At 37.8% G+C, this 26338-nt stretch overlaps 2 protein-coding genes across 4 annotated transcripts in view; one reads left to right on the top strand and one right to left on the bottom strand.

The window, feature by feature from the left end:
• LOC139966626 (uncharacterized) overlaps positions 1 to 5148 on the bottom strand; it is a 77691-nt gene extending 72543 nt beyond the window's left edge. For 2 of the 3 annotated variants that reach the window (XM_071969879.1, XM_071969870.1), the window contains exons 1-2: positions 5008 to 5147; positions 3490 to 3723 (exon numbers count right to left, since the gene is read on the bottom strand). In XM_071969879.1, coding sequence (XP_071825980.1) covers positions 3490 to 3613 — 124 coding nt within the window. In that variant the 5' untranslated portion in view covers positions 3614 to 3723; positions 5008 to 5147. Of the gene's footprint in view, positions 1 to 3489; positions 3724 to 5007 lie in introns of all 3 variants that reach the window. The other variant, XM_071969861.1, reaches the window with a different exon arrangement.
• On the top strand, positions 1826 to 21975 carry LOC139966660 (mitochondrial carrier homolog 2-like). The gene is made up of 11 exons (XM_071969926.1): positions 1826 to 2028; positions 2866 to 2950; positions 8598 to 8704; positions 9663 to 9752; positions 11095 to 11204; positions 12912 to 12971; positions 14645 to 14738; positions 16677 to 16724; positions 17367 to 17434; positions 18334 to 18409; positions 19450 to 21975. The coding sequence occupies exons 1-11, from the start codon at positions 1933 to 1935 to the stop codon at positions 19540 to 19542; spliced, it is 927 nt and encodes a 308-aa protein (XP_071826027.1). The 5' UTR covers positions 1826 to 1932; the 3' UTR covers positions 19543 to 21975.
• Positions 21976 to 26338: the final 4363 nt, after the last annotated feature.

Below are 26338 nucleotides of genomic sequence, written 5' to 3'. Positions count from 1 at the left end.
ACATTGTTTCCACTTTAATGAAGCGATCCAAGGCATATATTCTACAAATGGAGAAAAATTGTTATGGTTTTAAGCCGTATTATACCAGTACAGATTTTACAGAGTTATCATATTGTCAGTGACTCTAGGGGGAGGAGAGGGAAGGGAGGGGTTGAAGAGGGGGATATAATAAATTCCTTAACAAGAAAACCAGTTGAGACATTACATCAATAGCCTATTCTAAATTATTTTGATTTAAGTATTTACATTTATTGAGAAAGTTCCCACTACCAAATGTATTCGCTTTTTGTATTTATTCGCTCGAATATGTAGGGTAGGCCTACATCATGATATCGCATTGTTCTACGTAGTATAATCTCGCAAGGTGATGTAGGATGCATGTCCTACAGATGACCCTTGACCTTAACTTAACGAGGATAAATATTAATATATATGCTCATGGGCGGAACTCTCACCCTTAAAATTGTGAGAGGTAAGTCGAGCACAAATTGTGTAAGTTTTCGTCAAATTGTAATCTTCCTTTATCATTTTATTGTCCCACCAAATTCATGGCGTTACCAAATGTACAATGCTACATTCTAATAATTCTCAAAAAAAAGAGTGATTTTTCGGAGGCCGAATTCACGGTTAGTGAACAGTACAATGGTGGCGGTATACCGCTATAAATATGAGCGAAATTTTCAGCACGGTGACTCGCGGACACCGTAACGTCTTGTTCTCGTTTACTTTTCCACACTATGTACTATCTCGTGAGAGAGCGATAATTTCTTTGCTGATAACATATCACATTTTCTGGCAAATACTGTAAATTGAAGAACAGTGGTAAGGCACTGTAGATTTAGACATATAAGCTGACCGTGAAAACAATGTTTTTTAATTGTTTGGTACTAACTTTGGTTCAACATCGATACTTTCAGTTTGATCAAATTCTGATTCCAAGCAGTGAGGTATTCATGGAAAGTGGGGGGGGGGGGTGAGATGGGTGGGTTAATCCTATATATTTTACCCCCACCTTCCCCCACCTTAAATATGTTTGGAAAATGTCATTTTCCTACAAAGTATTTTCGAGCAGTATTTTGCATACTCGCGTAGAATATAATATTTGATCCTCAAAAATACCAATTCTAGCCACCGTTCTCCCTCACAGTGATTCTCTAAAAGGTCAAAAGTATATTGTGACCAAATCTGGGTTTCCTTGTAGCTAAAACGTTTCAAAAATATTCTCCTTGCGAATTTATTTTCTCTGAATTATCATTCTCACACATAGAGAAAATTGAATTAAGAAATAAATTGTCCCCGTGGAATAACCACGACTTGAGAATGGCGAATTCTCCATAATCAACACCCTCCATTCGAGTGTCTCACAAAATTCATTCTCACCCCTCCCCTCCCCTGCCCTTACCCATAGCAGAAGTGCCACTGAGTTCGTCGATTTCTTCCACAAGCTACCGACCATGCATTCAACGTTTTTCGCCAGTGACTTGCTGGTTATGCAGGCGATAGATTTTAGAGGGTTTTGTGTATTTTCCTTCAAAAATTTGTCATCTTAAACCCCACTCACCCGCCCCTCAATCAACAGCAACTTGGTTCTTTGTATGTGTACTGGGTGTCTACAAACCCAAATATGCTCCATTTGACGTCGATTCGAAATATTGTTATTATTTTATTAATGCACTGATCTCTTAAATTTGTATCGATATTTCGGGTATTTCGTTGTGAAAACCACAAAACCACAAAAACTATCCAAACATGAACTAATGTGTAGCCGCGCACAATATGTGGGGATTTCCCCTACGTCACAGATTGTCTGCAGCAATGAACTTTCGATTTGCACACATATAGTGTGTCCTTCATTTCCACATGCATACAAGAGTACAAGAACGGAGTTGCGTTACAATTTCGTAGGAGAAATTCCATCATTTCAAAGACATCATGTCGACTTCACCAGATCCATGGACGCAGCTGGCTGTAAATGTAGCTATCACCACATTTACACATCCTATGGGATACGTTAAAACGTTAATCCAGGTGAGCTTCGTAGTATCATCGCAGTGATAGGCTAGGCCGATACCATGAGATAGGCTTACGGCTGTACCCTATCTTATAATCGTATGTTAGGATACCGAAACGTTACATTGTACTGTATGTTGCCTAAGTAAGACCTAGTGTTATTTTGACTGCTGAAACAGTGAAGGCGAATTTGTCTAGCACGATAAGCAATGTAAAACCTAGTCATTTAGCAAGGATATTAAGTCTTAGTTCTAACTATACGAATGTTACTACCATATCTCAAAACTTCATATCCGAGTACTAGGGATCAAGGCTAGGTCTAAGCTACCCTAGGCAAGGCCTAAGTGACAGTAACATTAACAAGTAACATATTTGTGTAATGTTATTTCATCACAGCATAACACAGGGATAGTTAAATATTTTCTTTATGAACTGTTTGGAATATTTGGATCTTAAGTGAATGACATGTCATCATACTGGATGACTTAAAATATAGAATTTTCAAGCAAGATTCAGTATAAGCAAAACCTGTGCCAGAAGTTGTATCATTTGTTTTCGACATCGTTGGGGCCTAGGCTTAGCCTAAACCCTCATTGACTAATTAAATCATTAAATTTAATGACCAAGAAAGAAACTTAAAAGTCAGAAGTTTAACAAAGAAATTTTCTGTCACAAGTGTTTTTCCTCCTTATTCTGCAGGTTTTGTGCCGTTTGGCTTTTTATACTCATCCCAGATTTTGATCAAAACGGCTATTAACTTAGTTATGATAACACGTTGTTTTACCATATGGCCAATTTTTTTCCTAATTTCAGTTCAGTTCACTTCTAATCTATCTATTCTTTTATATTTCACAGGTCGGTTTTGAGCCTATTCCACCGAAGATTGGGAAAAATTTATTTTTCCGTAAAACTCTGCTTCTTCCTGGGTTCTTTCAATACGGTGAGTGCAGATAAAGCATTGAATACATTGCTGGGTGTTTGAGTTTGTGCTGTATTTAATATGAGGTTGTTTTGGGGGTTTTTCTTGCAGGCACAGTAAATGTATATTAAATATTGTATAGGTCATCCCAATCAGCACATAGTTTTCCCTGAACCAAAAATTAAAATTCAACAGTATTGCCTTGATGTTGACAGAGAGAGAGAGAGAAAGGAACAAACATAGATTGGAAAATAAATGAAATATTCATAGTTTATGGTTCATCCTGGTTTATCCTGTAATGTAAATTTTGCATGCTCTGTTTCTTGCAAGTTTCCCTTTCAATTTCCTGAAGTTTCATCGCGGTTTGTTTATGCCTAAGAGGAGGAGATAGCAACAGTTAAAGGGCTAAAGGTATACAGGATTTAAGGTAACCATGTTCTATTAAATTGAAATATCTAAAACAAAGGATATCAGTAACATATGGTGTTGTGTTTGGACATGACTCTGCTTCAGCCCAAGGATATTGTGTTATATAGTGCAAAACAAAAATTTTTACTCACCATGAAAATTTGGGGTTGACTGACATCTTTTTCTGAACGTAGTTGCCTTTTTGGGCCATTGTCTTCTCTTTTGAAGAGGTGAGAGGCAGGAGTAAATACTACCACGTAAAGCATCCATTCCCATTCCTTGTAATCACATGTATTAAAGTGAAGTCCTCTGATGCTAAGTTATGGGTTTCCTGGAAGTTATGATTGGAGGACTGAAAAAAATACTACCGGTTGCTAGTTTGAATACTGAGAAAAAGAAAACAAAGGGGGAAAAAAAGAAGTGGATGATATGCTTGCGGTTACACACTTGTCTGTCAGGTAAGGACGTTCAGAGGCGGATGCAAATTTGGATGAAAAAGATTAGATCACACATCTTATCTGTTACAATGTATCTCTGAATATTCATTGGAAAGATGAGCCAATCAACCGCAATCATCAGTTAGTGTTGCAAATGAGCATACAGTGAAGCTTCCTAAGTCATGGAATTCATTATAAAACTAACCATAGGTTATAAAACTGATTGGAATGGTTTAGAAGTTAAGTCAAGTTTGACTTCATATACAACTATCAATTTCATGAATATGCTGATCACTTTCTGTCGAGAACACGATAATATTAAAAGCACAGAAAACGATAGCAACTGTATCTCTGTACATACACTGTGTGATACTAGATTGTAATCCGCCACTTGTCGACATAATTTTGTATAGGCTGAGTTCATAGAAGCTAAATCAAATAGTCAATAACATAGCAATGTATCATCCAACACAATTTCTCAGGTTTCGACACTGGTGGTGTGCCTGAGAAAAGTGTGTTAACAGTGGCATTACTGTTACATTGCGTATAACAGTGTCTGCGAGGCCTAGTGTGAATCCAAGGTGTTAACAGTGGCATTACTGTTGCAGTGTGTATTACAGGGTCCGGGAGGCCTAGTTTGAATCCCAGGTGTTAACAGCACTGGCATTACTGTTGCAGTGTGTATTACAGGGTCCCCAAGGCCTAGCTTGAATCCCAGGTGTTAACAGTGGCATTACTGTAACAGTGTGTATTACAGTGTCCTCGAGGCCTAGTGTGAATCCAAGGTGTTAACAGTGGCATTGCTGTTACAGTGTGTATTACAGGGTCCACATGTAAGTCAAAGATGATGGTTTGGCTTGTGTCCCCTTTAATGTCTACTGCCAGAAATTGCAAGTGCCTTTTCTTTTTTTGTTACTTGCAAACTTGTGAAATTCACAGTCAATTAGATCTAAAATTCTGAGCCATGGTATCAGTGCAAATATTAGCAATGTTGTCGATATTAGATTTGATACATATTTGGATAAGTACTTGTACAGACCTTCATATTTAGTATACATGCCTACAACCAGTAAGTTTTAGAACTTACTGAAGGATAGTCACAAGCCAGTGTGCTGTAACAGCTTCCGGTGGCAAACCCTTGTTTGGAATAGCCCCCTCCATTTTAAGTTAACCCACTTTAAGCTTCCATTACATATTTAAATGTACATAACGCTGTCCCTCAGCTGTTCTTACCTGTGCTATTTGCTTCCTTGTTAAAATACAGAGTCATCCATTCAATGGTTAATTCCAGGTTAAGCGTGAAACGATATAGAAGTTTAGTAGTGAAGCTCACCGAGAATAATGTAATATTGTTAAAGATGTCATCCTAGGTTGTTTAAATCACTCCCATTAGCAGGATCCTAACGGTTAGCCTTAAAGGGGTAGTGCTTTGTCCAAAAAAAAAAAAATCCAATCGGTAAATGTTTATATAATTGCTGGGAAGCTGTAATTAAAGAAAACCTTTAATTAAACAGCTAGATTGACCTTTTTTTTGGACAGTTGATGTGGTCGTCTAAAAGTTGATTACAGTCAGAAAGTAGAAAATCTTCTATTTGACAAGGCTAGAATGCAAGAGATTTGCATGTTAAACAAAATTCTCTTTCCTGAAAAGCACTGTATGAAGAGCAGGGTAAAGAAATATACACAAAGCATCAACCTTTCATCATTTCCTTTTTTTTCTTAATAATAGCTTCATCATTTATGCATAATATAATAATAGTCATTTTAAATGCTTTTATCCAACATTACTAAATTGCTTGGAGTCCCTGGAGGTCATATTTAATGGAGGCTTGGAAGACTGTACTACATACAGTATCACAAAAGCTTTGCAAGCCCCAACCCCCCCACCCCTCCATCCCCCATCCTCTTTAAAAGGTCTGATTCATTTCTGAAGAATTATAAATTTACAGAAGTGAACTGATCTGCATTTGAAGGTTTTTTAACCTAAGTGTTGTTTATAATACAAAGCTCACCCTCTTTAAGGTATCAAATTTTAATCACAGGACTGTCAGAACTTCCCCTTTTACATCGATGAGTAATGAAACTAGAGAGAAAGTAAAACACTTCTGTCATTGCCACACGTCCTCTTTATATCAGCCTCATTGCGAAGAATCATTCTCACAGGATGGTTAGTAATTAGTGAAGCCCGAGGAGGTCCAATGTAGGCATACGGTTATGTATATGAAAGTAAGACCTGTACAGTATGTCACGTATGCAAGCACAATGCAGTCAGTTTGAATTTGTGTGTGTGTGTGTGGCACCAGCAGACTAGTAGTGATTGTGTACTCATATTCGTATATTCTAGCATTGTATACCTGTATGTATACTCTCCCCACCCCCAGCTTCCATCCCCCACCTCTATCCCCAGCCCCATTCCCAGTCTCAATCCCAGGCCTCCATCCCCAGCCTCCATGCCCAGCTGGTTTAAAGTGTCATAATTTTTTGTGCAGTCTCTATTTTCTTGCAGTGCAAAGTATAAAATGTCTCATAATATGAAGTAAATACTTACCTTGAAAGCTGTTGCCGGAGATGGTGGTATTCCAGAAATCATTGCTATGTCCTTGGATATTGTGTGTTCTGTTATCTGAGCAGTAGAAAACTTTCAGTTATCTTCAAGACAAATAGCTGTTAGCATTCGTGAACAGTCTCCGGAGATATATTTTTGTTGAAAATGATAGTTTGTCAAGCAAGCTGTGAGATTGTGTGACTAAGTACATGTATGTTAATCACTATTTATACTGTAGAAGTGCAAAGTTAGAACTACATCTTAAATGCAGATGAATTTTGTACACAAACTTCTCAACTGTGGTCAGCAGTTGTATCAAATTAGCGTTTGTTTGGTAGCACACTGCTGTGGGTTAAAAAATTGGGAATTTTGTGATTGCATTCCCAGGTACAGTAGGTAAGTTATTAATAAATACGGTTCTATCCTGCCAATATACAGTATAGGTAGCCTGTCTGGTTTTAATATTCATTGTCCTTGAACTTTATTGTTCTTCCTGTGGTAAAATTTTGGTTCTTATGCCTGCTTCCATCGGAATCTATGCAGTCAAGTTTGGGTGTGTGTGTGTGTGTGTGTGATACCCTAGCTTGTAAAACAAGGTATCTCAAGAAGGACATATGTGATTGATGTCGTACTTGGTATATGTTGGTCAGGGTCAGTAGATGATCCCTATTGTTTTTGGTGGGACTGTCATGCATATTAATGAGTGGACGGGGCTTAACATAAAATGTTAAAATGTCAATATCTCTTCAACGGTATGTCAGATTTAGTTCATACTTGGTATGGTGATGTAACTACAGTACATAGTAACTACATGTTCTTTGCAACAATTTTTACTTCATTAATATTCATGAGCGGGTGCGGCTCAATGGGAAATCATCAAAAACAGAATGTTAAACATAATACTGTATCTCAACAACCACAAGCTTTATACATATGAACTATGATAATATTTAATGTTTATGTAGATCTATACAGTACATGCTTATGAGAAATTTGACCACAATCGATATTAATGCATCAAGTTGATCACCAATTCCTGGTGCCTTCCTTTACATGTTGCTGTATTAGTTGTTAGATAGTCCCTCATTGGTGTGCAAAAGTGCATGTATATTCACATAAAATTATGGCTTACCATGCTATGAATATATGTTTGGGCATCAGAACCACTCAACGTTTGCTGGTGTTGTTATTCTCAGTCATAATAATTTTTGTTCTGGGAAATCAGTGGTGTCCGATTTCAAACTTTGTTTGTTAACCAGGTGTAAAAGTGAACCACAAAGTCTAAAACTGCAAAGGTAAACACTTTTGTAGTTGCATACAGTTAACAGTACTAAGGTATTTACCGACAGGTTCCTTTACCAATAACAGTACTAAAAATGGAGAAAAAACAAAATTCTGTATAATTTCAATGAAAAGTTGTAGTCTTTTTACCTGATTTAGAATTTCAGACTTAAAATTTCACAACTTCAGTAATTTGCTCAAAGAAAAAAAATGCCAGTGATTAAATTAGATACTTGCTAAAGTCTGTTCTCAGGGTTAAGGTTCAAGTCGATCCCTGAATTTACAACACACATTGGTTACTGTACACTGTGCAGGCTTCTGAGAGCAACCAATAATACTTGCTGATAATTTTAGCAGTAATATGTGGCTAATATGTAAGGATATGGAAATCACGCCAGTTCTTTTGACTGACAATTGTTGTCCGACTCACCATGTGTTAAAGTTCTTAATATCTACCGGCAGGAAATTACCAGTGCGTTTTCATTCTCTACTGGCAAACACCAAGATATACTGTCATTTAACCAGAGAGGGCGTTGTGGTCAAGTGGTTAAGGCAGTGGACTTGTGATCTAAGGATTACAGGTTCGAGCCCTGGCCAGATCATTGCGCTGTGTCCTTGGGCAAGGCACTTTATCTCCATTGCCTCACCCAGGTGTATAAATGGTGACTTGCGAGGTGACTTGTAAATGTAGTTGCATGCGCCGGTTTGTGGCTGCACCCTATGGGAAGTCCCCTGTGAAGTGGTGTGAGAGGGCCTTGGCCCTGAACAAGACTGTTAACCTAACATATATGACAAGCCCTTATTTTGAAACCCGTACAACAAGGTACAATGTTTACTGTAAGGCTCCCACTATTTACCGAAAAAAGTTGTAAAAAAAAAAAGCTGTAAATCTGGTGTTATGTGAATGGAATTGGGAGTCTTTCCATATATGGGGATTGTTTGGAATGGTCCATACTTAATGTGTTCTTCTTTTCTTGAAATAATTCCTTTCAAACAGTCGGGCATATCCGGAAAGTGGACGGATTCTTTGGTCTCTACAGAGGAGTAGGCGCAAGAATCTTCGCGTCGGTTTCCGGAAACCTCGTGGCACGAATAACCAGCCAGGTAAGATAATGAGAGGCGAAAACATGTTATTCCTGGATGAGGAGCAGGTCGCTTTAAGCCCGTCTTGACCGCGATATCATCATCATTATTATTACACAAGGCCACTCATGGAACCATTCATTTTTTAATTAATTAATTTTTTTTAAATTATTTTTAAATTATATAAATTATTATTTTAAATTTAGTTTTAAATTATTTTTTTATTTTTTATTTTTTTTTATGTACAATGTCTATGTGTATAATATATGTTAGCTAGAAGAGTAAACACTCATTGATTGCTAACAAACTCATTGATTGCTAACATTTATCACTCTTTCCTTTAAAATAATACAAAGGTCAAGTGACAGACATCCAAAAAAGTTCACCAATTTCACCAAATGTTCTATGAACCAAAGTTTCTTCCATTCATGCAATTTTCAGCAGCCCTTGCCAGCCACAAGATATCCAGTTCATGTTTTGATATTAAGACATCGATAATCGTCGTCCCTGTGTTCGTTTTCTGGGACTTTCTGATTTGGAGAATATTCAGGGAGGACAGAGATGGAGAGAGGGGAGAGGGAGGGTGGGGTGGGGTAGAGTAAAAAAGATAATGTACAGTATTCATGCTTTAAGACAAAGACCACCTTAATGACTTACTGGTAATTGGTGAATGTCTTTTTTGCAACTAACAGTTTTACTAACATCGGTCTCTTCCTCTTTTGTGATTTTTTCATCTGCTGAAATCCTGCTGGTGTTTTACACTGGCATAGTAGATGTAGAAGGAACTTAGGAAGAGGACATTTTGTGGGGGGGGGGGAATGACCCGGAAATGTGTCAGTGGGGGGTGGGGATCATACTAGAATATTTACCCTTTGCAGGCCTGGTAAATTTAGAATTTATTACATTGTTAAGTTTTGTAACATCTTTTTAATATCTGCAATAATCTCTTAAATAAACCCATCTTTTGTTTTTTTCACAGAAACTAGAAGAGCATTTTCCCAGCCAAGAAAGTGAGAACACAGAATCAAAGAAGGGAGCCAAACTGACAACAAACGAGTTTTTGACGGAGGTAATTTGTTATTGTTGTCAAGAATGAAGAAATAAATCATGCATTAGGTGTCCGACCCTGATGGTACCCCCCTTGGAGGTCACCAAATGTTGTTAGGTCTAGGTTTATCGAGTTTTACTTTTTGACTATTTGCAAGTCGAGCTCAGTATTTCCCAAGGTTTAAGTCACGAGTGCGTACCTCACCATCGGACCACTTTATCAAAATACTGGGGGAGGTGAAGGCACCCTCCCCCCACCCCCACCCACTCCCCCACTCATCATCTCTTCAAGCCAGCTATGGTGAAATGAAATTGTGAAAATGATATCACTAGTGGGTATAAACACAGTTGATACTGTTTGGGGGATAAAATCTTGCATAATTTGGAAGTTACTGAATAGGTCTATTTAAAAAAAAAAAAAATTATGATGTAGATACACACCAGGTAGGTTGATGGCTCCCACATGAGAATATGAAATGCCAAAGAAACGTGAAATACCATGTATGTTTAAGTTTTGATGGCTTTTTGAAGGAAATTCCTCCAGCAATCTTTCTGCCCCCTCTACACACCCCACACCCCTTCTACACACCCCTACCCCCTCACCCATCATCCTATTTGCACACATTTGCATCTCACTCACTCACCACTTTCAATTACAACCAACCTAAATTTGGTGGTTAATCGATAAAGCAATTGTGAGGGCAGTAGTTCAAATTTAAAAGGGAGTAGGTTGGAGAAACCTGTGTTGTGTTTAGGATTATTTTCTTTTGGGGGTCAAAACTGACCAGTTCTGCCATTTTCTTTGCCTGGAGTAGCTGGTGTAAACCACATAATGATGGTGTGTTTCATTCATGAAGAATCTTTGAAAACTTTGAGAATTTTGATGAAATGTATCTGGCAATAGTCAGCATCTAGGGTGACATCATTGTAATCTTGTCGAAAATTACTTTTTTTTTCTTTTTTTCATTTTTCTTTTTTCTTTCTTTGTGAATAATTTATCCATGAAGGTAAACATAATAATCTTTATTAATGACAGAAACAATAAGTACTGTTTAAGAGAGAATTGTAGGTTTCCGTGAATAGGGCACTCACATTTTTTTCATTTTGGGGGGGGGGGGCGGGCGATACCAATTGATCATTTAACCCATTTGGGAGGTATTGGCTTACAATGTAATCTGAATTTCATGTGAACAACTAAGCATCTACCGTACAACCCCCAATTGCTGATTTGGCAAACAGAAATGCATTTGTTACAGATGACCCCCCTTTAGTTTAGTTTGTTATAGACAGCTAAATTATTGCCCATCGATCACAATTTCAGGATAATCTTGTTTCCTTTCCTTTATCCCCCGTTCCTTCTCCAGAGTGCTAAATTGACAGTCTCTCATTGCTGTGCGGCCGTAGTGTCCCATCCTTTCCAAGTGATAGCCGTTCGGTCGATGGTACAATTCATCGGCAGAGAAATAAAGTACAAGTGAGTTGCATCGTCTGACAGAGCAGGTACCACCAGTGTGCAGGCGGTGGGGGGTGGGGCGCTGGTTATTATGACACTGCATACTACATGTAGGCTTGCTTTAACGTGAAGGTATGCATCGGTGTAAACCTTTAATAGGTGTTCTTCCATAAGCAACCCTCGGGGTATGATTTTGCGGACAGAAGATTTTAATCCAGCCCACGAATAGAATCGGCCCGATATCATGCCCAAATTGGATACATAGTAATACTGAAAAGCATTAGGCTTGTGCACCCTACCAACCTACCATGAGCGTTGCTCAATCTGTATCTACAGAAAGTTTGATTCTGTTAGCAGGATACAAAGAAATTCAAAGAACTGGATTGAAAGCAACATGATACAGATGCAACTTGAGAAGAACCTCAAACAAAATCACCAGAGAAACACGTACAGTATGCAAAAAGATTTCGTAAAAGGGACAATTTGGGAGCGTTAGCTCAGTGGTTAACTCCGGTGCCTTTCAATCATAAGGTCCCGAGTTCGAATCACTACAAGATTAATGTATGTCGTCCAGTTACAGAGTTTTTGACAATTCATAATCATGGACGTTAAATATAAATCTAAGAGACTGACTTTGGTCAGCTTGCGGCTTTGATAAGCCAATGAGGCTTCTTCGCAAGTTCCTGTTTGCAGTGAGGATCTAAAAATACAATACAATTATGAAAAGGGATAATCTAGGAACAACTAACTTCAGTTTAATCGATGACTTGGAGTATACAGATGTATCAGGTCTTGTGTAGTCTGTTGTCATACCGGGAATATTTGATCCCGTATTGCACAGCAAAAATGCTTTGCAAAACTGTCGGACTGCTACTCAAGCGCAAAGCTGTATAGCAGTATTTGTACACAGAAACATGTAGTGTTTTTATTAGACACAAAACTTCAGACCCTTTGAAACTTCTACACAAAACTTGAACACTTAATTTATTCCCTGTCATATCATTGATTGCTCTTCCAAATTAATAATATTATAAAAATAATATTAAAGAAATAATATTAAAAGATACAGTATGTGTGTATTCACAAACTGGCAACCAGTGCAAATTTCTGAGAATTTGAGTGAAATGATCAAATTATAAGTATTTTGAAAGACGATTGGTACTAAAAAAAAAAAATTTGAATGACATGCAGTTCGTGGAGAATTAGTTCTTCTTACCACGTACAATCATGCAAGTTGGCAGGGAATAATTAATTAAGAACCCAAAGCACACAAATACAATTATCTGTACAAGTTTTTGTACACGAATCTTCTCTGTACTTTCACAATTATGTGTTGAAAACAACGTTCTCAAACACTCAAAAATCTGCTGTGTGAAAATGTACACCATATCCATAATAATGCATATTTCCTATCGCAGCATAAAAATCATTTCCCTTTTGTATCTCAGTTTTCGCGTCCCGTTGGAAATGTTTTCGTATCCAGTCATAAATTGTGGAAATATCATTTTCCAGTGTTTAGATGATCCCTGCAATCTGCACCCTATTACCCCCTTACATTTATGTGCCCCTTCCCCAGGGTAACCTTTTTGCAAAATTAAAGAATGTTAATTTCTCTAAAGGCTCCCTCAAATCCCTTTGTTATGTATACACCAAGGCAGGGGGGGGGGGGGGGTTGGGGCCTCACTTCACTTTTTGACATTTTTTTTGTTTTCCTTCTTTATTTTTCAGCGGTTTTATTGCTCCCTTCAGAGAAGTATACAATGAGAATGGTATCATGGGATTCTTTGCGTAAGTAAATCTTTATTATCTATTTTAACTTTCAAAATTTCTTGTAATAGGTGGAAATGAATGTATATTTTCATTGAAATTTCTTATTATATTTAATAGATATTGCTTGGTTTTAAATGATTGAAAGGGAAACATTATTTCATTTGGAAGCAGACAGATTTGTTGCGTACAACCGCACGAGCACTAGTCCCAAATTCCAAGTCCCCTCGGTAGAAGAATGGATAGGAGTACCGGGCCGTCAGCATGACTCGTGTGAGTGCGTTGATGTTGGCTAGATCTCGAATAGCTTTTTCCAAGTGAGATTTCAAATCCACTGCAAATCCAATACAAGTGCAGGCCTTGCTTGAGTACGAGCACTGAGCACTCACTCACTCACTCACTCAGTCCCATGACTGTGAAGTCAACAGGGAGACATGGCGGTTGAAGCTGACATCGTCCTCCATTCAGATCTGTTAGCAGCAGTGGCGAGCAGGTCTGGCATGTCCAAGCCGGTCCAGTCCTTCACGTTTCTCCTGAGCACTGACTTGTTGTAAATGTTAGTCGTAGGGAAGAAGGAAACATAACCTTTGCTCAAGTTTATCGGCATATTTTGAAAATCTCAATAGACACCTTTAGTAAGAGCCTGTCCTTTCTAAAAGTAGATACAGGCCTCGAAATTAAGGCTATTTTAATGGCTAAAAGCCAGCGGATTTTGCCGTTTGCCAGCAGAAAAAGTGCAATTTTCTGCCAGTAGACAGAAAAAAATTAAGTATATTAATAAATTATTAAATCCAGTGAACTATGGTCTGTCAAAGAATCGGCATGATTTATGTACCTGACAGACGCCCTGTGTTATTGCTTATGATGATTAATTATTATTAAGCTGCTCTCAATAGCATGTACAGTAAATACTGATGTGTGTGTTCTAATTCAGGAAAGTGCCAGTGATAACTTGATTTTAGCCAGCAGAGTATTTAAACCATGATATTTTTAAGCAGTGGCAGAAAAGTGTGAAATGCTGGGACTGCTGATAAATACATGACAACAGCTTGTACACATACATTGTTACATTGTTACAGTGGGCATACAGATTTATGTGTTGTTGCTATGTGTAGGCCTATGCCGAATCCTAAATTGTGTTTTGCTCGTTTCTTGCTTTGACAATTGAGAAAAAGACCTGGGGGGAGGGGGTGAGTGGAGATATGTAGTGAATGTATTATTTGATGTGAGTATTTGATATATAAATATGAGTTTGATCATTCCAGTCTTTGAATAATACTGTCTTATTAAAAATGGAAAGTATGGTGTATTCCCTGTGTCTTTCTTTAATATATGATTTGTGATGAAAATTGTCAAAAATTGTATCCCCACCCCTCCCCCACCCCCCACCCAACCCATTTAAACTCCCTACCATAATCAAACACTCTCTCTTTTGCTAAATTTATTGATTTCTTGCAAAAAGAGGATTTTTGAAATATATCTTTTTACCATGCATACTTGCTTGTTTAATTGCTTGTAATCTTCCCTCTTTCATATTATCAATTCTCCAAAGTTTGCTACAAAGTTGCTAATATTATATATATATATTGACCCTGTGTATGTAGTGTGTGTGGACATCATTTCTGTCTGGTCGAGCACACATCTTTCAGCAAACGTTTCCATGATAGTACAATCTTGTTTTTGTTTTCTCTCAGAGGACTTGTACCAAGAGTGTTGATGGATGTCCTCACTTTGTGGCTGGCTCGTACCATGTTTCATATATTCAATAACTACATATTAGATGACAATGTAAGTAATATTGATCTTTCTTTAATATCGGTATTCAAAATTGTTGTAAATCAGTAATGTTTTTTTTTTTAGTTTTTTTTCTTGACATTTGCAATTTAGACCTTATCTATGAAACTGGAAACCCATTGTGTCGGGTAATATTTTTGGCCACGTCCGGCATTCCATAAAGAAACAGGCAGAAACGGATACAATCATAAATATCACGAAGGTTGCATGTATACTAGCAAGTGTCTTTCGAGCTGTACTTTCAACTTCTGACAGACCAGTCCTGGTGTACACTGACTAGCATGTGTCTGTGCGGACTTGTTGGCAAACCAGACTAAAATAAATTTGATCAAAAAGAGCTGTAAACTCTTATGCAAACGAAATACTTCATCATAATGAACGTGATTTAATCATGGAAACCTGTCACAACAGGAACAGATCATCCAGGCCACCATGATTCGCATCGGTTTGTACATGATTGGCATCAGTTTGTACATGATTGACATTGGTTCATGCGTGATTGGCGTCGGTTCATGCGTAATTGGCGTCGGTTTGCACATGATTGGCATCGGTTTGTACATGATTGGCATCAGTTTGTACATGATTGGCATCGATTTGTACATGATTGGCATCAGCTTGCACATGATTGGCATTGGTTTGCACATGATTGGCACCGGTTTGTAATGATTGGTTTCGGTTTGTACATGCTTGGCATCGGTTTGTACATGCTTGGCATCGGTTTGTACATGCTTGGCATCAGTTTGTACATGCTTGGCATCGGTTTGTACATGATTGGCATCAGTTTGTACATGAGTATAATAGTATGTACTATTGTAGCTTTAAGTCAATGAGTGACGTTTGACAGCAAAATGACCCTCATCCCAGAGTAAAGCCAACTTTCATACCATGTGCAACAGGTTAGATGACGTTTAATATGGGAATGGCTGGATGTTGCTTGTGACCCTCGACAAATACGTTGAAGTAAAGAATTTAGAGTAATGTTATGTAAACATTATGTTCAATCGTTTGTGTAGTGTGTTCAAAGTCAGCTAAAAATATCATCAACCTACTGTACGTTGGTAGAGTGGAGAACACTGTTAGACAATCCAATTACACCTAAGATATATATATAAATACATAAAATATAAGAAATATGTATGTAATATGTGGTGTTTCATTATAGACCATTGACTCTCAAAATGTCTTGTCCCCCTCCCTTCTCCCCCACCCTCCCCACCCCCACCCCTCCTCCTCCACTTCAAGTGGTATTTATCACTTGTACCTCAGAGAAACTTTCTCATCTCACCAATACAAATTTTAAAGATGAACCTCTGTGATGTTTTAAGATTCATACCATCGTAAATTCTGGCCGTCGCCTTTGTGTCAGTTATTTCATTACTTTTATTTTCATTTCATTTATTTTTGTCTTATTACAACATAAATATGACATACAACATAGAAGGAAGTTTTACTAAAAAAACCTATAGGGCTTGTCGGGTAGTGACACTCCCTGAGAAAATACAGAACTTTACAATTAGAAAAGAGAACCAAAAACAAAGAGAATCACCCCTTCCTCTCACCTACCCCGCCCCCCTCCCTCCCCAGTTATAATAAGTGCAAGCAATAATTGAGTAGTAGACAAAACAATTCACAGTTCTAGTACATGTTGATGAAGTGCTTTTGTAAGCTTTTTCTTAAAGCAACTAAAGAAGGCATCGCCTTTAAAGTGAATGGTAGGGGATTCCAAAGTGTGATGGCCCGTTGATGTAAGCTATTTTTAGAGAAATTGTTGTGACATTGCCTTGGGTGCAGGTAATCAGCCTGCCTAGTATTGTGAGTGTGGATGTTTGAGTTTTGTGTAAAGAAGGCATTCAGAGTATTTGGAAGCATTTCATGTAATGAATGATAAACAAAACTGATTTATGACAGGAAAGATTTCTCTTCTACCGACAGATGTCGAACGCCAAGGAAGTTAGAAGTTACATGCATGCAATAACTGGGGTAAGTATATATATATCAAAAAAAAAAACAGGGCTTTGTTAGTTGGAAAGAAATCCATGAACAGTATTGAAACGATATGTCCACAACTGCACCAAAAGTGTTTGCTCTATTTAGTTCTGGATATCACCAAACATGGGTTATATTTACCTTCTGATGAAAAAGAAAGGGAAAAAAAAACAGCCTTATTGTATGATTAATATTAAGTTTTTAATTTCTCTCTTGTTAGTCCCTGTGCTTATTTGATGAGAGTGTTATAGTCAAGTAGTTAAGGCAGTGGACTTGTGATCTAAGGATTACAAGTTCGAGTCCTGATCAGATCGTTGCGTTGTGTCCTTGGGCGAGGCACTTTATTTCCATTGCCTCTCTTCACCCAGGTGAATAAATGGGGTCCAGCTACCATGTTGAGTTTGACAGGTTATCGTTGACCTGGGTAATATTGCTATGCGCCTAGAGCACCGTTATTGGTGGATATGTCTGTGCTGTAATAATCCTCAATATGAATATGATTAATATTATTATTATTTTGATAATTACTACAACAGTATCAAGTGTTTTATTTCGTTATTACATCAAATTATTTTCTTTCATTCCCTGTCTTTTTGCATTTTTGATGATTTAATCTCTTATTTTTGCCGTGCGTAGTTTGTAGCTGGAATGATGACCTACCCACTCGGATTGGTCAGCACTTTAATGACCGTCAACGAATCGGGGTAAGTCGACAACGCAAAAAGTCTTAAAAACTTTTGAGAACAAAAGAAGAACGTACATCTGGATGTTATTTGTTTCTCTCTCGTTAATTCATATTGACCACTTCAGCCTAACGACAAAATCTTTGTTTGTAGAAGTAAGGATTTTAATAGGGATGCCATTGTTTATTTCTGAAATGTATTTTCAAGACGTCTTTCCATCGTATATATCCAAGCAAAGAGATCTTACAAAATATATCGCTTTGTGCCCCTTATTTTACACTCATTTGTGAGTTCCATTGGTACATGATATATTTCTGCCTCTGTATTAAAAGCAGGTCAAAAAAACGAAAGAATTGACAGTAATGTTTGCAAGAACGGAATGTGTTCATCTAAAACAGAGATCTCAAAAACATTTGTTGAATGTCTCCCCCTTTGTGGGAGTCTTTGATCCTTCGTTTACCCCCAAACCCTCCTTTTTTTTACCCTTTATTTGACGATATTAAAACCTCAAAGTGACATTTTCCGACAAGATGTGAAAGAAAGATTTAACTCACCGGACACGAACACTCCCAGATGAAAGATAGAGCCACCCCAGACATCTCTATTTTTCTTTGATAATTGTCAGCTTTTGACACCAAACTTTAAGTCACAAAAGTTGCATAAATATATTTTCTATGATCGTCAAGTTTTAACCCAGAAGTGTAATTTGCCACCCCCATGTACCCCCCCACCCCCCTGATGTTTATTGATCCACTAGAATGTCATTTTGACCCAAGTGGAGGGGGGGGGGTTTGAATCAACCACTTTCCGGGACCCCGAGTGTAATACCACAACAGTTTCCTAAAGAAACGATGTATCTTGAGGTTTAAATACAACTTTGTATCATTGCATTGGAGAGTATTCAAATTCTCTGTTCTCAGATTGGCAGCTGGTAGCCCCCCTTTTACACCTGTATATCCGACCTGGAGAGACTGCTGGAGTGATCTCAGCGAGAGGGTAACATTTTCTTCATTTTTTTGGTTCTTTTTTTTACAAATATTAGTATTCAGAGCAAAATTTAAACAATTCTGTTTTTTACAACTTGCGTAGGGCCATTTATAATGAAGTAAGGTCAAAGGTCATTTTTATAAAAAAGTCATTTTAAGGTCATTCAAAGGTCATTTATGCCGGTGCCTTCCAATCATAAGGTCCTGGTTCGAGTCACTCCAAGATTAATGTTTGTCGTCCAGTTACAGAGTTGTTGACAATTCATAATCATGGACGTTAAATATGAATGTAAGAGACTGACTTCAGTCAGCTTGCGTCTTTGATAAGCCAATGAGGCTTCTTCGCGAGTTCCTGCTTGTAGGAGGATCTAAAATACATAAAGTTTAATTCCTGAACGTAGCATTTGGCGATCGGAGGCTTCTCGAGCCTGCTTAAAGGGATGTTCTGTGGCTGAAGCAAACTCGCTGGAAATCTCTCTGCTTCGTTAGGGTGAAGACCACACATCCCCGTAGTAAAATTTTGTAAATGGAAAGATATGAATTTTTTCAAATTTGGTGGTATTTTTGTGAATGCATCTGGCAACAAGCTGAATGAATAATGTCATCACTGCAATTCAGCTGAATATTTTTTATAATTTTTTATATATATATATATATATATATATATATATATATATATATATATATATATGTGTGTGTAATATTTAACTCACCTATTCACAGAGGGAAAATGATATTTCTAGTAAAAAAAAAGTTGCATTTTTGATGAAATTCTTGATACAGAGAACCTCGTCCAGCTAAGCAAACGTACCAAATGTAAAAACAATTCACATTGGGCTTTATTCGCAAGTGTTCTAGAAATGGCTCCTCCAAGAAATTCCAATAGAACCAAGCTTACGGGACAGGTCTTCGATGATCTTGGACTGGTAGAAGTCTTTGTTTGATTTCTTAAAAGTACTGACTACTAACGGTGATAAAACCAGAAAAAAAAGGGAACAAAAACTCTGTCATACTTTCGAACAATTCTGTTCTCGTGTCTTTATTTTACAGGGTCTCTTGAAGAGGGGATCAAGTCTTTTCTTCCGCCCCTACCAGGCAAACGCCGTTGCCATAGAGGCGCACCCTATGACCCCGTTAGACTAAATATAGAGGTCTGCCTTACTCATACCAGAATCGGAGAATTGACTAAATCGGAATAATTCGCCGTACCCGTACGTAAATGTCGAGATGGTGATTCAGCCTAGCATCAAGAAGCTGATTCAAAGAGTTGTAACATTGTTTTTTGCTTTTTTGGTATATGGATTTAGCCTTTTTGTTAAATTTTGCACAGTTTAAAGAAATGTGTTTCTAGAGTTCTTGCAAATGAAATAAGATAAAAATTTGGAAAAAAAAGGAAATGCATCTTTAATTTCTGCAGGAATTATAAGAAATCATGGAAGATTTGAAATGTAACAAAAATTCAGAGGAAAAATCCCTTTGGAAATGTTTACATGTATTCATATTATTATGAAGAACCGTAGCCAAGTCAGGGAATGGGGGTGGGGGCAGAGGGGGCAGAGGTGGGAGACCTTCTTAAATTGTTAATGCCTCTCCATTTTAGAATTCCTGGCTAAGGACCTGTTACTAGACCTGTGTAGTCTGAAATTTTGCATGTTAAGGTCTCTTTTGAAAATTAGTAGTAAAAATGTGGCAAAACTAATTTTTTTTTTAACCCCTTGTTTTATCGTTTCACCAATGATAATACAACAAAATTGTGGGTCTTACTAGCAAATTACAAGAGGAAGCATGGCTACAGTGAGACAAAGCATTTGCTAAAACAAGAGGAAAATATGTTCTTTGGTGACATGTGACTCTTGCAAAGTAGTGAAGAATGACAAAAAGAGAGATTTTGAAATTTGGTTGAAATCAAGTCGGCAACTATTCGAGTTAGTAATTTGGCTATATATAGTAATTTGACTTGATACAATTTGGTTGTACAATTTGGTTGAAATTAAGTAGGCAACTATTCGAGTGAGTAATTTGGTTATATATAGTACTTTGAATTGATACAATTTGGTTGTACAATTTGGTTGAAATCAAGTCAGCCACTATTCGAGTGAGTAATTTGGTTATATATAGTTTTTTGACTTGGTACAATTTGGTTGTACAATTTGGTTGGAATCAAGTCAGCAACTATTCGAGTGAGTAATTTGGTTATATATAGTTTTTTGACTTGATACAATTTGGTTGAACAATTTGGTTGGAATCAAGTCAGCATCTATTCGAGTGAGTAATTTGGCTATATATAGTACTTTGACTTGATACAATTTGGTTGTACAATTTGGTTGAAATCAAGTCAGCAACTATCTGAGTGAATAACTTTGCTATATATAGTACTTTGACTTGATACACTGATTGTGACTCATAGAGACTTGTAATATCTAACGCGTCACTTGTGACTGAAATCAAGTCAGCCACTAATCGAGTAAGTAATTTGGATATATAGTACTCTGACTTGATACACTGAAAGTGACTCAGAGACTTGTAATATCTAATGTGGCACTGTACAACTTATTATATTGGCTATATAGCACTTTGACTTGATATAGAGTGTGTGACTTGTAAGACCTGTTATATCTTTTGTCTATTTAACTTGAAATTCAGCAATAAACTTAAATGAAGCGACTTGCTTGTATTCATGGTACCAACCAAAATTGTTTATGAACTCTTTTCAGTGATATTATTGAAACAAATTTCCTGAAGGGAAAAGTTTGCATAAGCCACCTTTACGTAATATTTTTGTTACAAGTTTTTATAAGGTTAGTGCATAAGGCAATTTATTTTTGGCTGTTGAAAGAGGAACACACTCTAAGCATCCGGATGTAATTTGCATCCAATTCCTATGTTCAGAGATAACGGTGATGCCGGTCATTTTTCAAGTTGAAACATTTTGTACCCAAAGTGAACTTGAAGCAAACAGGTGACATGTCACAGAAGCACAGCACATTGAAAATTGCTCTTATATTGTACTTTGAAATTACGTTCAAATTCCTACTTCAAGTTTTGGATACATCTCGATATGACCACACTGAAGTATAACTATCGCATCTCTTTTATGATAGGCAAAGTTGGAACCCTATCCAATCCACAGACAGAAGAATAACGTGAAAACTAAAAGCAAAACAAAAACGAAACATTTTGCTGCCAGCATGCGACTATGACGTTACGCTAGTATATATTTGCTTTAATTTGACTTTTTGTAGGAATTGCTTGCAAATTCCCACCGGGATGCTTAGAATATGTCATTTCTTTTAAATAAAATTTTCCTCTGAACTAACCTTTCAAAGAAAATGTCGTAACTAGTGAATCATCTTTGTGTGACCTTTCAAAGTTTATGTAGATAGTTGTGCAAGAGAAGGAGAAGCAAGAGATGGCAGTGGGTATGGGGAGGGGGAGTCAAGTGGATGCGTGGTAGGGGGATGTTGGGATCGAGGGTTTAAAATTTTTTACTTTTAATCATCATCTCGTCATTATGTGGTCAAACCTTTTGTCCCTGTAGGCTTCTGGAAAATTGAAAATAAATACATGCATTCTTTCTATTGTAACTCTTTTTGTGTGTGTGTGTGTGTACTTTATAGAGGGGTGTTTGGAGTGGGCATGGGTGGGTTGTTGCTCCACCCAAGGGCGTAGGAACCGGGGGGCTGGGGGGCGCCAGCCCCCAGTGAAAAATGTGGAGGGGCGGAAGTATCATTCCGCCCCCCCCGCTTCGCAAGTCAGAAAACCCCTTTTTCATTTCCAAATGAGAAAAAAATCTCATTTGGAGCACCAAATTGCATCTAAGGCCAGGTGAAAATGCAAAATTATATACAAAATGGAGTGGGTGGGTTGAAGTGTGCTATATTGCACCAAATTGCATCTGAGGCCCCCTGGAAATGAAAAAAAAATCCGAAGGGGAGGGGGACACCCCTCCCCTTAGACCCCTCCCCCAGGCCGGCCATCAGTCTTCAGCCCCCCACTCAAAAGTACCTTCCTACGCCACTGTTAACTGCTGATGTCCTTTGACCTCCATCAATTTCGATAGGGTTCTGGAAGTTCAACAAAGATGTACTTTTTCGAGTTATCGTGTTCACAAAGTCTTCAGACTTTAACCTCTGTTGACCCCAAATATACAAATACGTCTCTTTTTAGGTAGGCGGAGACGCTATATTTCGTTGAGTTGCTAATAATACAGTGAAAACGTTCTGCGTAGGGGGGGGGGGGGGGTAGGGCAACATTAAAGAAATGAGAGTAACAAAAAGAGTCATGCCAGCCATCTATCTTACCTTGCGTTTGTAACTCGAACTCAACAGAAACAGAAGAGCGCCACGACCTGCGTATTAATTTTTATTTTTGCAATAAAAAGCACGAACGGTATGAAGGCAACAAGTTCAACCGCACTACAATGAAAGAGGGGAAAGAGCAATGTCAAACTTACTCGCACTTCACAGGATCGGTGATGATGAAAATAATGATGAAAATGTCGATATTAAACTTTGGATTCTTAACATTGACTACAATACCCCTATTGTTTTTGGTGGAGGTATTTATAGCCACGTACAGTAAAGTTACTTGTGTTTATCATGCCATAGTGGTATTGTAACATCTAGTTCTGGTTTTACTAACAAGCAGAAGTCTACTGCATTGAAGTCATCGAAACCTCAATGCATTTTGCATTCTGGTTGCAATAAAAAACATGAACGGTATAAAGACAACAAGTTCAACAGCACTAGAAGAAAATAGAGGAAAGAGGAATGTCAAACTTAATCGCACTTCACAGGATCTGTGATGATGAAAATAATGATGAAGATGTCGATATTAAACTTTGCGAGTGAAAAGAGTTGCTTTCAAAATGGCTGCTAAAATATATTGTCTGATAAAATCTTTTACGTAGACTGACATGCATATAGATAGAGTCAGGGGTAGGAGCCGGGGGGCGTGAGGGTCATGGTGATAGGTCAGGGGGTAGGAGCCGGGGGGCGTGAGGGCACGTGCCCCCCCCCCCACTATTTTTCCAAAATAGCAAATGTGCCCTACTGGCAAATAAAATGTGCCCCTTTGATGAAGAAACGTCTTTTGGATATCTTAAGCCTTTGTTAATTTTAATATGTTATTTTAATTATTCACGTGCACCATAATAGTATTGATAGCATACTAACACATCATATATATTTAAGTGATATGGCCGATGAGTATCGGTTTATAGCATAACGAGTGGTGGTTGTGGAATGAGTAATTGCGGCCCTCTGATGTTGTGCCCCCCCCCTCCCCCACTTCTTGGAAGCTTTCTACCCCCCTGTCTAAGGTTATATCTAAGGTTATATGTCTATCACAATCCTCGCGGTACCACCTTAACATGGTTCCAGACCTTTCAAGCATAGCTAGTGAGGGAGATAAAGAAAAGGATGATGTGCATTAATTAAGCTTACAGAGCTAGTATACTACCACACTTTATGTAACAAATTATGTAACAGGCTACAACGCTATGTGATAGCGATATCACTATCGACTGCCAAGTGATTGACAGATTCCATACCTGGCAGTAAAAGCCATTGATTCGACAAATGGAAATACGACAGTCTATAGGCATCTTGGATTCCACTCTTGAAAAGAAACTTTTAACTTGAAAGTGAAATATATAATTCAACTGTGAAAATCATAGGAAGTTTTAACGTTGTCCGGCCAATGGGCCGTAGTCTGTAAGAAAAAAGGGGGGGGGGAGTTCTGCTTTTTGGGATTGACTTTAACAGATTAATAACTTTAATAAGATTGACTTTAATAAGGCTTTATCTTCATTGCTCAAAGGTCTGCTGTATATACCCCAACTATAGCACGCTATCATGGAAAGGTTTCTTGAGATTACGTAATCGACCTGCCTTTGTCGTAAAATTACCTCTTTTTACCAATGATTAGTCTGCCGCATATTTTTCCTGTATGACGGTCTTTGTGTGAACGCTGTTTGATTAACTTAACTGTAGGCATGAACATATTTCCACACAGTGTTTACACAAAGACCCTAATAGTGTTAAGAAGCTCTGCAGGCTAATCTTAGAGCCAGAGGTGGATTTACGACCGTGGCAGGTCGATTGCGTAATTACAAAAATTTCCTAGATATAGCGTGGTATAATTGGAGCCATTTAAGCAGAGCTTTAATTGCCAATTTATCCTGATGAGTTTTGTAGTAATTTTTAATCTCTTTTGTAACTTTTTTGTAACTCTTTGTGCATGAAATTGTCCGTGAACAAAACTTCCACCTACAATATCTCTCGGTACCGTACCTGTCTTAAAGGGAGTGAAGACTCGCGCACAAATAAACGTCTGATGCCGGTAATCTGACCTAGTTTCGAATTAGGTGTAACAGAAGAATTAGACACCACCATCGATCCCAGAAAATACACACACAGATTGCTACCGGCGGTAATTAGACACTAGTGTACAGTCAATACATGAGCTACGGTCAATACCCACAACACAGTGTGCATACTGTCTGCATTTTGTAGCGACAAGAAAAAAACTTCACTTTGCAAGCAACGGAAAGTTAACTTTTTCAGAGGGAGGCACGCGGTTTGGGGCGAGTCTTCAATGCCTTTAAATCTGATAAGCATCTGACCATGCGCATTTAAGTACAAGCTCACAACTAAATAGTAGTGAGATTCTACAGCATTGCTGCTCTAGTTCAATTTACACTTAATGAAACATACTCTTTTCTCCCTCAAATATAACCATCTTTGCCATTTGTGTACTGTGGAACACTGGGAGGGGACCAAGGGGCTGCAAGGATGATCCCCGTTTTTCGGAAAGCGTAACACAAAGATTGCTTGTCACAACAGACAAAGACTCTTAACAAAAAAGTTGGACAAAATATTTTACCCAGCACTGGGTACGTATATATAAATATATAGGTACAACGGAATCGGATTAAAATAGCACGACGCGGATGAAAAAAACCCCGATTATCTTAAATTATTCGAAACTACTGTATTTACTGAACGCAAATTTCTTCAATATCAGAATTCCTATTTTCAATGCATCCTATTTTACCTAGTTTTGAAATGCTAATAATGCAAAGCATGCTAATAAATTTATATAATATATATATATATATATATATATATATATATATATATATATATATATATATATATATATATATATATATATATATATATATATATATATATATATATATATATATATAGGTGACGGCGACGACGATGACGACGACGTAGACGTACATTGGTACCCAAATGCACAAATTTAAACTTATTCAGTGATAATATTGTGATACACTGTTACCCTTTAAAAGGTTGAAATTAATCTGGAAGATAAAAAAACGGGAGAAGTCTCTCAAATTTAATCTTCTTAGATTCAAAGCCGATCGTAATCAGAAAGTCAAACCAGGAATAAGCCAATCCGCAGTCAGAAGCATCGGCTACTGAATTTTTAACGAGCAGGATTTGTTTTTTGGTCTGATGAGAAAATGCAAAGGCTTAAGGAAACTTGATCTACTGAAAAACAAATATCTCTTTCACATTTCCTTTTGTACGTTTTTGTTTCTTGTTATTGGCGCTTACATTAATAATCCTCCACGGGTGTTTTTGTAAGACAAAAGCGGTTATGTATCAACAAGGGACCGCCAGGTTTGCTGCTCTACATGCCATCGCCTTGTTCAGACTAGGTTATGGACACTGATGTAATCTCTACTGAGGTTCGAAACCAGTGACGTATAACAGATCCAATAATGTCTTGTCTATTCATTTCTTGCGAATCCTGCCGTGTCTCGTCTCTACCCCCCCCCACCGCCACCCCACCCTCCCGCCCCCTTCCCTATCATTACGATTCCTAGCTCCTTCCATCCTTGTTATAGAAACCAACCATGGCTGATTTCCCTTAGTCTCGAGCGTTAAATGTTGGTTATCACCTT

Source organism: Apostichopus japonicus, chromosome 1, assembly GCF_037975245.1.
Source record: "Apostichopus japonicus isolate 1M-3 chromosome 1, ASM3797524v1, whole genome shotgun sequence".
Taxonomy (NCBI): domain Eukaryota; kingdom Metazoa; phylum Echinodermata; class Holothuroidea; order Aspidochirotida; family Stichopodidae; genus Apostichopus; species Apostichopus japonicus.
Note: the sequence above shows the minus strand (reverse complement) of the source record. Positions and strands in the feature narration are given on the sequence as shown.